The sequence below is a fragment of the Saccostrea echinata genome, unplaced genomic scaffold (genome assembly GCF_033153115.1).
Source record: "Saccostrea echinata isolate AGI-Se365-2 ecotype Australia unplaced genomic scaffold, CSIRO_AGI_Sech_v1 ptg000007l, whole genome shotgun sequence".
In the NCBI taxonomy this organism is placed as follows: Eukaryota; Metazoa; Mollusca; class Bivalvia; order Ostreida; family Ostreidae; genus Saccostrea; species Saccostrea echinata.
The window spans coordinates 7,339,026-7,355,813 of NW_026889756.1; the positions used below are offsets into that span (position 1 = coordinate 7,339,026).

Genomic DNA, 16,788 nt, shown 5'->3' on the forward strand with positions numbered 1-16,788 from the left:
AAAGCCCTAGGCTATGTCTTTTCAATCTAAAGTTTGGGGTCAAAAATCATAGTGTAATTAGAAAGGTCTTGTCACAGGTAATAATACCAATATCAAATATCAAAGCCATATCTCTTCTCATTCAAAAGATATAACCAAGGTTAAAGTTTTGTGACGGACGGACAGACTGACGGACTAACAGACGGACAGATGAATGAGATTTGATGTCCTCTCACAGCGATTTTTTTCTACCCATTGGGAAAGGGTCCGGTACCGGTTCAATTGGGAAAAATAGCATCGAAGTAAAACGAAGGAGAATTTTCTGTCATTGAAACAAATGAAACGCATTTTGTGTTAATTCCAATCTCATTACCTATTACTCCATGTTTTAAAGAATAAACAACAATTATTTATTGTTTTTATATCAATATCCGTTTTTTTTTTTTTTTTTTTTTGCTCTTTCATGCTTTTAATTTGTGTATGACACCACGCTGTTTACACAACAGGTCCCGCCATATTTATTTACTGATCTCTACTTTCGATTTAAGCGGAAGTGAAACAATTAGTCAACTTGTACACTGTTTCATATGAAAATAAATACGATATCATCATAGTCAGTTGCTTGACAGTTGAATTGGGAATTTTTAGTCTTAAAATTGGGAAAAATTAACGTTTTTTGGCATTGGGAATGGTACCGTTTATCGGTACCAGTTATATAAGGAAAAAAACGCTGCCTCGCTTTCGCGAAAGCGGGGGACAAAAAAAGAACTAGATGTGTTCTTGTTGGTAGAGCGACAAATGGTCTTCCGATTGACTTATGCTACATCATCCCATTGAATACATGTAGATTACATCTTCTAATGTTTTTTGTCCCCCGCTTTCGGGTTGTCCCCCGCTTTTGCGAAAGCAAGGGGGACATTATATCTCTATCGTCCGTCAGACTAGCTGTCTGTCCGTCCATCACAAAACTTTATCCTTGGTCATATCTTTTGAATGAGAAGAGATAGGGCTTTCATATTATACACGTGTATTACCTGTGACAAGACCTTTTTACATGCACTATGATTTTTGACCCGATGAAGTTTGACCTACTTTTAAAAAAATAAACATTACATTGAATTGGCCATAACTTTTAATGAGAGGAGATAGGGGTTTCATATTAAAGAAGTGTATTACCTGTTTCAAGACCTTTCTAAATACACCATGATTTTTTACCCCATGACCTTGACCTAGAAGGTTGACCTACTTTTTAAAAAATTTTAACCTTGGTCATGACATTTGAATGAGAAGAGATATGGCTTTCATATAAGACCTGTGTATTGCCTGTGACAAGACCTTTCTAAATGCACTATGATTTTTGACCCCATGACCTTGACCTTGAAGTCTGACCTACTTAAAAAAAATAAAGATTTAAAATTGGCCATATCTTTTGAATGAGAAGAGATAGGGCTTTCATATTATACATGTGTATTATCTGTGACAAGACATTTTGATATTTAGAGAAATGAGGAATCTCTTTAGTGCTAGCATGCACCTACTGCAACATGGGAACCTCAATATATCATGGTCCATTTACCAGTTAGTATAGCTGAAGTATTGTAAATTGAACACCGATACTGTAGACCACTGTATTTTTGCAACACCTTATTTTCACGAGATAGCTATTTGGTATTTAAAAGCAAGACGAAATGTTCGCAATGTAAGATTTTTGTTATTTTAACAATCCTTACTAATACAAATGATGACTGCACTTAACGCCTGTTTTGGGGTCTTTTTCGGTTGCTTCTCTTGCTCTTATATCTAAACCTTATTTCACTTTTGTATGTTTATGAAAGAATCCTGTCAATTTTGAACCAAACTTAAATCTTAAAATGATTTTAGACACATTAAAAAAAATTCTATGTTTTTGTCTGTACTGTTTTCCAAATAATTATAGTGAATTTACACTTACCTGCCCTTGATTGAACATTAGATATGCATGAGAGGTGGAGCTAACGTTGTAAGAATGGGTCTAAAATTAGACTTGATAAATAACAATGAGATGTTTGAAAAAAAGAATGTGATCACTCTTTCCAATCTCCCTCTCCATTCTGTATGGCACAAATGCACTTCTGACAAAGGTTTCAAAACGAAATTAACAATATGAGCACGTCAATGTAAGTAAAGCAGATTTTATATCAAATCCAGATGACTTAACATGTTCGAACACAATGTCCTAGTTAGCACAAAACATACTACCTTACAAGTTACGCGACAGAATTTAGTATTCACAAAGTTACCTGAGGCAAGAAATCACGTGGTGAATTATAATACTCAACTAGAAACTCATTGCGAGCACTGAGAGGTCTTCTGTACGATTTTGAAAATAAAAATGTAAATTCAAGCTGAAAAAGTGACACTCTGGATATTTAACCCTGGTCGTCAGCGTGAGAATCCAATGTGCTAACCATTACCCCATTTCAACTCCCACTTCAAAGTGAAATTGACAAATATCAAAAGTTTGGATTTATCAATTCGAAAGCAAATTATATATTTAGTATTTTGAAAGGAGGCTCTCTTAACCCTACAAATAATATAGAAAAATACTGAAGTTGAAAAAATCGATTTTTTAAATTCACTTCCGGAAGCAACCCGAACTAACGACGACGCATAGAGATTCCTTCACCAATCTAGAAATCATGTTCTATCAAAAAAACAAAAAAAATAACAACAAAAAACAACACTCAGCATCAATTAATAAGTTGAAAACGTAAATTTAAGCAAACAAATTCGGGATTAAATCCAGACTGCCTTCGTGAAAATTTAATATGGAAGCCACTACAGGTTAAAAGTTTTTTTATATACTATGGAATTATAGAATGAGAGCTAGCTAGCCAAATTTTGTGCAAGCAGATTCACATCGGAATTCGTTACTTGAGTTTAAACAATAACAAATAATCCAGAGCTCCAGATAATTTTTTACCTCAAAGTGTATTTACTCCCTGATTTTGAAATCAATGCAGATTTTGCTTTTCAGCAAAATAATCAAAGAGTATAATGTTAATCAATTGCTCTTTTGACATCTAATGTTGGACAGTGATCAGAAATGGCGGCGGGAATGTTTGAGTAACCGCCGTATTATGTTTTCAACAAGATTTTTAGCTTGTTATCGATGTAAGTGTTTTTGAAAGAGGAATGTAAAAGAAATGTTAGTTTCTGCATTTATCAATTAGGTTAATGAAATTTTAAAAATTTTGTCAGCTTTTAGTTATAACCGAGAAACATTTCGGTTTTTTTTTCAGGAGAAAGACCACACGATAGGCAAAGTTACCACAGGCACACTGAATTTCATTTAAGATTAGGCCTATATCAATCATAGCAAGAGTTACTGAGACCTTTGGCCAAATAAAATTAATCTTTAGATTCTAATCCCCACCTGCCCCTCTCAAAATATCCACCTCCGTTGTTTCCCATGTTGTTTGTTTGTTTGTTTTTTTAATCAGAAATATATATACTAGGTTTTGCTATATAAATTGTTGGCATCGATAGAGGTATAAGTTTTAGAGTTACTCCCCATTTGCATTAAAAGTCGTGTGGTGCTATTTATAGCACAAGAGCATGTGAAAAGCAAAAACGCAATATTATTTTCATACAATTAATAAAAGTTGTCAGCGGACTATAGATGATAATGTTGCTACAGAAAATGGTTAATATATAAGAACTGTTTAATAAACAGTGATAAAGAATAAATTACACACAGCGCATGTTCAATTTTGCCCAATTTTGACAATATCACCTGTACGTGTCAAAAACGAAAATTTGGATGTTATATGAACAGTGGAAATCTGTGATATTTTCAGACAAAGTACGAGTATCTAATATTCAAATCTTTCTCTCGAACTGGAAATCAGTCTAGGTTATTCCAAATATATGCTAAATCAAAATTTCCTTTTGATAAAAATTCAAACACTGAGCTGACTTCAATTCACATAATGAGTTAAAATCCAATCCAATCCATTGTATGCAGTACTTTCTTAGTGTAATGCTTATTTATGATTGCTAATGCGTAAATGATTGCTAATGCGTAAATGTACGCCCTGTTTTAAATTTTAATGCATATTTCTGAAAAATTCAATGCATTTTCTGCAAATACGAGGGTTGTCCGTAAAGTTCATGGACAAGCTAAAATTTAAATAAAAGTTGCGTCATAGATATTTATCATTAGCATATTTATAATCCTTTACTATATGTGAATTACAAAATGAAAAATTTTATTCAATTTTAAGTGTATAATTACAATTATTGCTCCATTATTAGACTTGGGATGGTGACCCGGAGCACAACAAAGTTTTAATTAAAAACTTATGTATCACTTTATACATTTCATTTGTATTTTGTAAAATTCCTTGGAAATTTGGATGGCTTAAACATTATAAGGTTGATAAACGTTATAACGTCAAATCTGTAAAATTTGAACGTTCAAAGTTTCGAAATGGCAGAGAAATCGAGGTCAGAGTTTATTAAGACAGGATCGTCATTGTTCGAAAAAGGGACGTTTTCGGAAAAGATGGAACAGAGAGTAGTGATAAAATTTTGTGTAGACATCGGAAAAACACCAACAGAGATCCATAAATTCCTTAAACAGTCGGGAAATCATGGTAAAGTAATCTATTCTTTATGTGAAATAATATTTAACACACTTCCTATCTCAGATCCTGCAAATCATCAAACCTCTGTCCGCGTAAAACGACTTCATGTACGGAAATATGGCAAAGTCACGTTACGAACTTCATTTTTTACAACACTACAATCTCGGAAAGATGGTCTTCCTTCACGCATGTCATCTAGTAAACTGTCTCTTCCGTCCGAATATCTTCTGTGCCACTTAAACACAATGAAATCAGAACAGTTTGTGCACATTTTTGATCACTGGTTGAAGCGACATAAGAAATGTGTTGAGTTAAACGGTGACTACGTTAAGAAAACTTAAATGTATTTAGCTTTTGACGTTGAGTAACGTCAAGGATTTTTGTTTTAGTGCTCCGGGTATGAGTGTGTATCTTTTTTGTATCTGATAAAATATAACTATTTGTGCTTTGTTTGTAATTAAAACTTGCATATTAATAAACTGAAACACGAATTTAATGAAAATAATAATTTCATGTATTTTATCAATGTTCGTCAATAATTATAAATGTTGTCCACGAACTTTACGGACAACCCTCGTACACACCTTATCTGGAGCTCTGATAATCTATTACTGATGAACTGATGATACTGGAAGACCTTAACAAGTCACAGTCCTTGGTTACAACACAGAGAGCGAATGTACGAAGAAGCAGTTTTTTTTCTCTTTTTAACCATGAGTGCATGTTTGTATATTAATCTCCTTTTGACACATTATCATTTATGCAAATATACAACTACTGTAAAACGTAGAACAATTATAGACAAACATGCACCGACTATGTATAAAGTCAGTAAAAAAGTGGGCGTCCTCATTATTGAACGGAGATTTAAGAAATTGTGATGACCCCTGCCTTTGAAAACAGATTCAAAATTTGTAAATACATACTTTTATTAAGCGTAATTACATAAAGTTGTAGTTTGGATGTCGACCATTCTTGCAATGAAAAGAAAAATGCTTGTTTTGAAAGTTTATTTTGTCGCAAATTTCGCATGTCCTTAAGTGCAGTCAGCCTTTGAGGGTTGATCCAAAAGTTCGTGAAATTTCTCTCTAAAATTTTATTGTGTTGAATAGCTCTCATCAGTATGTATCATTATAAATATGAAGTTGATAACACTATCCTGAATGGTTTCCTTAAAACTGAGCTAAACACTACTTTAAGAATAGTGAGGTCAAGGTCAAAGAAAAGGTCAAGGTCCAAAAAGGTTGATGCAGTTGAACAGCTCTCATCAGTATATATCAGAATATGAAGTTTGATAAAATACTTATGAATGGTTTCCTTAAACTGAGCTAAACAGTGAGGTCAAGGTCAAAGGAAAGGTCAAGGTAAAAAATTTTGAAGCACTTGCATATCTCATTAATATCTATCAGCATATTAAGTTTTGTTAGAAATATCTTGGATAGTTTCTTTGAAACTGAGCTTTGAACAGAGCTAAACGCAAAGCGGGATGGAAGGACAGACGGATGGACAGAAGGATGGAAAACAGTCATGAAAACACTATATGCCCCTGCCATATTTGTGGCGGGGCATAATAAAACCATGACATTAATGTATATGATTTTTAGATAAACATTAAATTATAAAATAAAAATGCACCCAAATGTCTTAATAATACAAAAATCATTTTTTTTTTTAGATCGAAGTTTCTAAGCCCTTCCCTTATTTGTTTTTTTTGATATTGAGGGGTGCAAAAATTAGAATTGAAGATGTTCACTCTAAGATTATTACTCAAGAAAAATTTGATTATTATAATATAAAAAGAAAACACTCATAATGCTTTAGCTTAATACTATAGTACTTACCAGTACTTCTTGCTGTCCCAGACAAAAAAGTATATATAACTTCCTTTACTGGCAGGGTAAGTATTCTCACGCCTGATCCCCTCTTTGCGACTGATGAGGTCCCCCGCATATTCCACAATAAATTCTCCTTGCAGATAAGCCTTCTCAGCATATAAACCCTTTCCTAAAAAAAAAAAATTAACAACACCTTTCAGTGAACTTGGCATTAAGAATTGCAATTGCACTGCTGACAAATCCCATGATAGCATCACAGGCACCCGACAATGGATAGTGTAAACCCCCCCCCCCCCCCCCCCTCTTTTGAGAATATTTATTCGACAAAAAAAAATCAAAATAACATGAATTCATAGTCTATCATTCCTACACTATATTTCAAAATCTTGCCCTTTACAGTATTAAAAAAAAGTATATATTAAAGTATATAAAAATACTGAAAGTAAGAAACAAAATCTTGTAAACTACAGGATGTCCTGTTTCGAGGGAGATTTTCAATATTAATATAACATAACCCTTGCCAATGCAATTTATGCAAGACGTAATTCAGGGAGATGTTTTACAAGCCTCTTTCAGTCACACCCGGTCCAAATAAGTTATTTGTTCACTGGCAGGGAAACAGGTTTTGATTGTAGGTTGTGGAAAACATCCAAGGAGTTTCGATTAGCTAAATCTGGATTGTTTATTAATATGCTAAACAAAGTAGTGCTTGATGATTTTCTGTTTCGCTGCAATTTTTTTAAATTTATACCATATAAGGTCAATCTTTAAAACTTTACAAAAGCAGAAATGATATCAGATATTGAAATATAGAAGTGATAGCCTAGGAATTCTTTTAAGAAATTCAGAAGCTGGGGGTGGGGTGTTTACACCATCCATTCATCAGGTGCCCATGTCAGCACCTCATGGTATAAAGCCAGCAGAGCAAATGCAATTCATAATGCCAAGTTCACTGAAAGGTGTTGTTAAATTAAAACATTTCTTTTTTTTTTTTTAACATTTATTTAGAAAACAAAAGCTACACATACATGAATAATAAATAATAACTACAATAGCAGTACAGTTGATTTTTTGTGAATACAATACATGACTACAAGTTTTTACAATTATAAATGTCATTTGAATTCATTGGTAAAAGCAGCAGTTTTTTGACAGGTAATATTTTATCAATTCTTGTAGATGCACATTTATGGGGAAAATCATATACCTAACAAAATAATCAATGAATAAGTTTATAAATTAATTCTCCATAAACTTAACCATGTACATTGATGAATGATGATTCTACATTAAGTTTGTAGATCTACCCTTTAGCTCCCTTATACGAATAAAATGTTATGCATAGCTGTATAATGTTAAGCAACTCCAAGTTTTTTTCTTTGTTTAGCATCCACTCTAAATTTGAAAACCTATCTTTCTATTTGAAAAAAAAAAACCAAAAGGAAAAAACACATATTTTATGCATATAAATGGAATACTCTCCTTGCATTGTGAATAAGTTAATTTAAACTACAAGTTCATTGAAACAAAAAAGTTTGGTACACCACATAAAAAAAAAGAGATGTCGATCTCTAAAGAGTAAACTGCATTTCGAAGAGTTGTTTTTGTCAATATTAATTTGTGTTCGTTTATAATTTTATAAATCTCCAAGCCAATCTATCAATGGATGCTTAACATAAAAAAAAAATTGAAATGGCCTTAATATATAGCTGCATAAAGTCAATAAAAATGTTATCTAATTATTATGTCGTTCAATGAATAATAAGTACAGATCATATGGTTTTAGATCTGGGACCTTAATTGGTAATTTGGAGTGATAAGATTTTCAAACATGAAATATAGGTTTCTTTGAACTGAATGAGCCAAAAATTTTAATATACAGAAAAAATTTCAATTTTAGGCCACCTTTAATTAAAAATAATGTTTGCTTGCCCTCTCCCAACTCAGGGTAAAATTATTGGGTTAGTAGGTAGGTATGAAAATCTTTTTTCCAGAAAATTTCAACAAATTTGTTGACGGGATGAGAGGAATAATCAGAAAAAATATTGTGTCCTTGAATGTAAAAATAAAAAGGTTTTAAGTCGGGCCATTTTTAGTCAGGGCAATCAAACAATTTTTTAAAGGTGGCCTTATATTAACTCTTTGTAAAACATAATAATTGAGGAAAAACTTGTCACATTGTTGTCAATAATTGTCATCTTTTTAGCATCCACAGTTTCTTTGTACAAGAATTTATTTCAAAACACACCTCTGTGTCTTTTCATTGACATGAAATGAATACAGTAGATATCCAATCATCCACATTTTTCTCATAAAATTGCATGAAGACATTTTGTAAATCTTATTGATAAAAAATTCTGGTAGCAATTCACTTTGTTTGTGCAAACTGAAGCTTAGCATTCTGCCACTTCCATAAACGCCTATCTGTCATTTTGTGTTTTTGTTTGTAGTGCTTAAATGACAGAATGAGAATGAAGAGTTCATTTTGGTCTACATGTTTTGTATCCATAATGGTGATAAGCATGCTGTGTAAGAAGGAATATGATATCAGAAAATAATCCTCCAATGACAAGCAATGTGTAGAATATGGTCCATTGTCCTTGTTATCTGATGGAACAGTGTATGATTATCGGATATAAAATGTAACAACTTGTTCCGAACTAAGTAAACAAAAAAATCACACCAATTGTAAGTAAATATATCAACTTGAAACTTAATGAGAAAATGTTCATTCATCATCATGTGAAAAATATAATAAGTTTCTTCTGTTGGTTGTCTTGCAGTTCAAAGTGCTATTCAAGATTCATCAGGGCAGATCCAACTTCAGATGCATCATAGTGGATAAGGTAAAAGGGTTCATGTAGACATTTAACATTGTCCACAAATAAGGTAGATGTCTACTGAAAGTCAATAGTACTTCAACACATGCCTGCCTACTTAATCTTAGTCTGTCCCACTGCTCATCTCTATCGAGTTTCAGTAATCAATCTCCACCCTCTGTTCAGAAAGGCTGCACAAGTTTTTGGGGAAAAGTCCACCTCTGCTACCTCCAATGAGCCACGTACGATGTTCACATTTAAACACTAGTGTATCCTCAAAAATACTTCAGCTTCTGATAGCCCTCGATTTCAAGTACTTCAAGTTTTCTATCAAGCTTCTAGAGTTTTTCAAATTTCATAGACAGGATTGCATGCCGAAACCCTTTTTTCACACTCAAGATATTACTTTGAGGATCCTTAAAAGTATTATAGAGTGACGTCATCTACTGTGTGAAGTCTAAATTGATGTAAAAATACACTCACTTTCACAGTGACCATATCAATAATCTACTCCACTAAAGAAATATCACTTGCAAGTATATATATATATGCCATATTGAACACTCAAGAGTCTATTTTCTTCGTGATCGTTTTCTGCCAGAGCTTTATCATGTTTATGTTTACAGAACTCTCCCTGGGTTGGTATACTACAGCTTTGTCTATCCCTGGGCTTAACTTGATGTGCTATTTGTTCTAGGGAATTCTCTGAGTCCCGATTTGCTCTGGGTCTTGTCCAATCTCCTCTTTCACTGAGTTTTGTCAAATATCCTCTTCCACTGAGTTTTGTCCAATCTCTGGCACTGAGACTTGACCAATATTTTGTGACACTGAGTCTTGTTCAATCTCCTCTGGCACTGAGTCTTGTCAAATATCCTCTGGCACTGAGTCTTGCCCAATCTTTGGCACTGAGTCTTGTCCAATATCCTCTGGCACTCAGTTAAAAGATTTTATTGTATATCCTAGGAAGATGCATGCTTACTGTTTATCAATTCTTTGATAAGCTACATAGTCTATATTTTTTTTTAAAGGAAACAAAGACAAATCTTAAACATCCAGACCAAGAAGACCATGTCCATTTTGCAGAACAATGGCTTCTCGACTCACAGATCACATAAAAAGTTATTTGTTCTAGTGAATTCTCTGAGTCCCAATTTGCTCTTCTTGGATGGAATTTGTTCCCACTCTTCATCAACTGCAAGTCCACCACAAACAAGTTCCTCACAAGCACCAACAGACAACATTAATTGAATAAACTACTGGGTATGATCGAAATACAGTAATACATGGCCTTGGTGAACACATTTATCATAAATTCAAACGGATTGTCACTCCTGCACTTTTAAAACATACACCAACTACATAATATGAACTTAAAAAAATACATGATATACAATAAAATATAATAAATTCAAATTGTTACTTTGCATTAGGTGCTGTTGTTTATTTTCTCCATGACATATTGCTCTATGTTAAATTTCAAATATTATTTGAATTTTCAAAACCATGTTCAACAGTGTTATTACACTAAAAGTGTCATAAGCAAACTACTGATTCATATTTTAACCTACTATTAGATGTACATGTAGTACATAATTATGTTCCCCAAACGAAGTTTGGGAACATATTGTTTTTACTCTGTTTCTTATTATTATTATTATTATTATTATTATTTTTCTTCCTGGGTACTTTTTTGTCCGTGAGTGATCTCGTAAACTACTCATCCAATTGAGGTGAAACCTTTTTAGGGTAACTAGGCATGTTATGTAGATTTGCGGAACGAAGGTCATTTTGCGCGCACGTGCATGCACGTGCGTGCGCGTGCATTGCGTAAAATGACCAATATATTTGATATAGCTGTAACTTTTATATTTTTTGATGAAATGCTTTGATATTCAGAATATAAGGATGTATTAAAATTGTAAACAAGATGACATGGTCAACATGCGCATGCATGCACGTGCGCGCACGCGCAAAGCGTAAAATGACCAATATACTTGATATAGTCGTAACTTTTATACTTTTTGATGAAATGTTTTGATACTCAAAATATTTATATATATTAGAAGTGTAGACAAGATGACATGGTCATCATGCACATGCATGCATATGCATGCACGTGCGCGCGCGTGCAATGTGTTAAATGACAAATATACTTAATATAGCCGTAATTTTTATATTTTTTGATGAAAAGCTTTGATATTAAGAATAAACAGACAAATTATAAGTGTAGACAAGATGGCATGGTCATTATGAACATGCTTGCAGGTGCGCGTGCGCACAATGCTAAGATGACCAATATACTTGATATAGCCGGAACCTATATATTTTTGATGAAATGTTTAAATTTGATACTGAGAATATAAAGATGCATTAACAGTACAGACGAGATGACATGGTCATCCTGCACATGCACGCACGTGCGCGCTCGTGAAATGCAAAAAACGACCAATATACTTCATTGCCTTTTTTAATGAAGCTTACAGGAAATAAGACACCAAAAGGGTGTTGGGGAGCGTTTGGGGAACATCTGTAACGGTCCCCGTTACAATTATAACTAGTTTAACATAGGGATGGGTATCACCAAAAATTTTGTACTTTAATTGATATAATCATGATTTTTTAAAACATATCATGATAAAAACATTTTATTTTTACACATAATATTTTATTAGTACTATTGAAATAATATTTTAGAGAATTTCCATGATTTTTTTTAACAAATAAAGTGTGTAAACATAACTTCACTTTTTCTTTAGTCTCCATTTCATTGATATGTATCACGCAAGCAAAATATCACAATATACCGGTATATGTATACTGATGAAACAGGCACTCCTAATTTAACATTAATTCATTGGATTCAAACAAAAATCAATAAAAATTAAACAAGAGGCCCATGGGCCACATCGCTCACCTGGGCACTGTGGTTAGAAAAAAAGTATTGAAAAGGCTTGAATGCTTAAGTGATCCCGACCTACCCCTAAATGGGGGGGGGGGGGGGGGGGGGGTATGATTTGAATTAACTTGAATCTACACTAAGAATGCTTACATATTTCTTTGACTTACACTCTTTGGCCCTTCACTTGAACAAAGATGCTTTGTGGCAAGTTTGGTTGAAATTACCTGTGGTGTGAAAAGCTTGTAATACAGACAGACAGACTGACGGACAAACAGAGGCCGGACAAAATGTGATCAGAAAAGCTCACTTGAGCTTTCAGCTCAGGTGAGCAAAAAATCAAAAGAGGAACTTTGCAAATCAAAGAATGAAATCGAACATTGGATTGTGAAATGCATAAAAAAACAGAGTATTGCATAGCATTATACCCACTTGTAAACCTGTAAATTACTATTTTACTTGGAATGCATGATCTCTATTTTCATATGAATATGCAAGACTGTATCATGCTTTATTCCTTTCTCATGTAATTCATTAAAATTTTGTCTTGTTTGTAAATCACTTTAAATATCAAATAGCAATCTCATAATTGTATGCAAGACTGTATATGCTTGTAAAAATTTCATACTCCTGTTAAATAAATGTTAGTATTATTAAAGATAATTACAGCATGTATGACCAAAATTCAGGAAATTTTTGTCTTCCTTACAATTATTGGTACCAAAGAAAAATGTTGTAAAAATAATATTCTTTTCATTGACAATCAATATACTTTACATAAACACAATGCATAGAGAGTTTTGTTGAAGTAGCTGTATATGACAATATATGATATATATAACAGGGTATTATTTTAACTCGGAATAATTATTTCATTCAGAATATAAAGAATTGAAAAAAATAAGCAACTAAGTCTCCTTACATGTACTTGTAGCTCAGAAGAAAAAAAAATGTTGCCTTAATTCTCTGCATTTTGTGTCTAATACAGTATTGGGGTAAAGATTTTGTTTATCTCTCTATAAATAATTTATTTTTTATTTCTTGTAATATTGTTTTTTTTTCTTTTTAATTTATTTGTTTGTTTGTTTATTGTTGTGTTTGTTTATTTATTTGTGTAAACAAGGTTGCTTGTATTGGCAGGGGTTAGATGAAAATTTTATGGGGTTAGTTGGCGCATGCCTAAAGGGGTTAGTCGCCGCTGAGCGGCGACTAACCCCTTTGAGCATGCGCCAGTTGAGTAAGTTAAAAATCCTGTAGTTAATCCATATACAATGTGTATTCAGTCTGTATTGTTAATCAGTCCACGCGATGTACAAATTAAACGGTAATTAACACGGTAGAAGTATTTGTACTGTCACGCTGCGCTAAAATCCCAAGTATCTTTCATTCTATAAGTATCCATGAATGAAGACTATACAAGCCGATATCCTAAAGAAATAACTCGCAGAGAACGAAAATACATACCAATGCATATTCATTACGATAACCGAAAACACTAACAAGTATTTTTACAGTCGTAACAACGATTAAATCCAACAAATAACCAGAGAAATGCGACGATGTCAACACTCCCAATACACTGCAGACAACTCCTGTTCGACGTCACTTTTCGAAGTGCGACGTCACACGTACACTGTTTTCCCGAACTTTCTGTGGCAAAATGGCGTATAGGCATTGTATGTAATATAAGGTATTCTGTCATCGTAGTACAACACACAAACTTTATTCCTTTAGATTAAAGTTTTCCTTTACTTAGGTAATCAAATATCAGAAGAGGAGACGAAAGCGAGCAGTGTTTAGTACAGAAAACAGGTTACAAAAATTTGAAGATCCATGATCCGCCCACTTGTTTCACCCCAGCTAAGAGGTGCATATTTAGTGTGCACATCTCGAGTTTTCAAGTCGATGTGACGTCACAGTCAAGAGCAGCTATATAGTATGACAAGAGCATGATAATGCAGGGAACAGATTCTGTTAAAAAAATAAATTATTTGTATCTTTCGATTGATTTTAAATAAAAAGATCAAAATTTAAAAAAAATGATTTACAGTGAAAGCTTAAAGAACGTTAATCATCAATTATCAATACATTTTGATCCTACCGGGGGGGGGGGGGGGGGGGGGGGCTTTTGGAACCAAATAAGGGGACGACCATTTGATTGCGAGGGGAGGGGGGTAATAAATAATCTGTCCTCTAAAATGTTGGTCTTGGAAATTAATAATCCGTTCTTGACTGGCAAGAAAATAAAGAATTTGTCTTTGACTGATGCTATGAAAATAAATAGTCCTTCACCGACATAAAAAATAAATTGGACTCGGAAAAATTTCCAGCCACCCCCTTTCAAAATCAAATGATCGTCCCCTAATCTGTCTTGCATACACTGGGACAAATAGGGAGGAATGTAACCCAACCCCCAACCCCAATTTTCTCAGATGATTATTATTTTTTTTTTGTTTGTCAGATTTTTCAAGGAGAAGTAAGAAGTAAATTAAGCTTGATTCTCTCTCTCAACTTTGATTAGAATCGAAAAAATATTGCCAGCCCCTAAATTATAGCCATATCCTAAATTATTTTGTAATTAAGTAAAACCCGTGAAATAACAGATCGATATATTAAAAACAATCAACCAGATGATTCAAGTTGACCATTACTTAGAGAGTCTAAATCGATATCCAAATCCGATACCCCCACCCCGATTCTAATAATCACATACAGCACAGTTGAAATATTTAATTTCTTTTAATTTTCTTCTTGAATCTTAAAACTTCAGACAAACCGTGTAGACCAAGGAAACAATTTATAAACGAAATACTAAACAGCTTCACAGAAACCCGATTCTTAAATCAGGGGGCAATGGTTAGATTTTATTCCCACCCCATTTCCGGCAGAAAAAAAATGGCAGGTTTGATCACAATGTAATATCAAAAAATGGGGTAGAGGTCGGCTTTTCAATAAAAAAAAATCCAGACAAGGCTCTCTGAAAAAAAAAAGTCAATACATCGAAGGGTTTTAATCTATATGCACTTTCTAAATGTACCTTGTATTCAATATCTCTTTCTCCCCTAATGGAGGTTTTTCCTCCGCTGATGATGGTCACAGGATACACGTATTTGGTATTTGGCAGTACTGGAAGTTTCCGAATCACACTCAGCCAATCGCGAAAGAAGTAGACCTTGCAATCATATTTTATGCCAATAATAAATAAATGAACACACACACACACACACACACAATATTTTAGTTTTTCTTTTATTAACAGCGATAAATTCCTCCTTCCTGAACAAAGTGTGACTTGTAAAACTTTGAATTATGTTTTAAATCCTCTTTTACTTTTTTTTTTTTTTTTTTTTTTGATAAATCCATGCACTAAAATGGAGATGAAGATTATCGCAAGATGTATAGCGATAACCTAATATTGTTGTTTGCCGTACACACCTCGTAAAACACAAATGTTGAGATGATGCAAGTTTATGCTTGTGATCAATACATATTCATCTAAACTACAGTTCAAAATTCATTCAGATACTGTACATGTATTAATTTTTTTCGTAGACAGCAAGAATGAAGGGCAGACAGGACAAAAAACATGCGTCCGATCTTCGATCTTTGAATTTAGACATAAAATTTACTACTAAATTCTGTTTCATTGATACAGTGTAATGTTTTCGCACATTTACGCAAATATCCTTTCTATATAATTGTGCAGTGAAGTATATTTATTTAGATGAGTATTTTTCGTAATTTTATATTTTTGGCATATACTTATGTACATATTTTCTTTCTAAATGTTCTATTGCTTAACTCGAGTTATCTTTTTCATTTAAATTAAAAAAAAAATAATGTAACTACAACTCACGCATGCTGTAGAAGACATCAATACATATCTGATTTCATTGTCAAACCCAGAAAGAATATTATGTTCTCCTTATGTTCATACAACGGAGACTTTAAGTTTACAGGGGGAAAAAATCACTAAATTAAAAAAATTATAATGAACTATTTATGAGGAGCCGACAAAACTATTGCGGGGGGGGGGGTGTTGTTATCACTTTCCTTAGTCAATTTCTCCAGATACCTAAATTTCTTTACCAATTCACAACGGATCTGTGTTTCCTGGTGTAATTGATATTGGTTAAATTACTGCATGATGAAATTAATGGAAGAGTCTTATGTGACGACCATTTACACGGATAACTGCTCGACATTTTCTCAAATGAAAAATAATCGATGTTACCCGACGTCTGGACTGTCGACGAAAGTCAGCAGGTACAACGCATTTATCAGGCATGTAGTATCGGGGGGGGGGGGGGGGGGGGCTGCCCCCACTTTTTTGCCAGTTATAACCTTTAACTGTTGAAAAATGTTCATTGGTGGTGAATAAAATTTGGCTAGGTAAGTTGTAAAAATTCCCCCCCCCCCAACTTTCAAAAACGATACTAAGTGCCTGTTTATAGAAAATTGAGTCGCTGCCACTTGATGTTATTTTTCTTTTAATGAAAAAATATACCCCCTACCTAATTATTGGGTAGGGGGTATATTTTTTTTATTGAAAGAAAAATAAGTAACGTCAGGTGCCTGTGGTTGCATCCTATTTCTTAAAGATTAGGTAGGGGGTCTATATAATATTTTTT

The 16,788-nt window shown here is 33.4% G+C and overlaps 1 protein-coding gene across 1 annotated transcript in view; it reads right to left on the reverse strand.

Moving 5' to 3' along the window:
• LOC133180800 (uncharacterized) overlaps positions 1-16,788 on the reverse strand; it is an 88,103-nt gene that overhangs the window by 18,821 nt on the left and 52,494 nt on the right. The window contains exon 3 of the mRNA XM_061315267.1: positions 6,449-6,611. Within this exon, the coding sequence (XP_061171251.1) occupies positions 6,449-6,611 (163 nt within the window). The remainder of the gene's footprint in view (positions 1-6,448; positions 6,612-16,788) is intronic.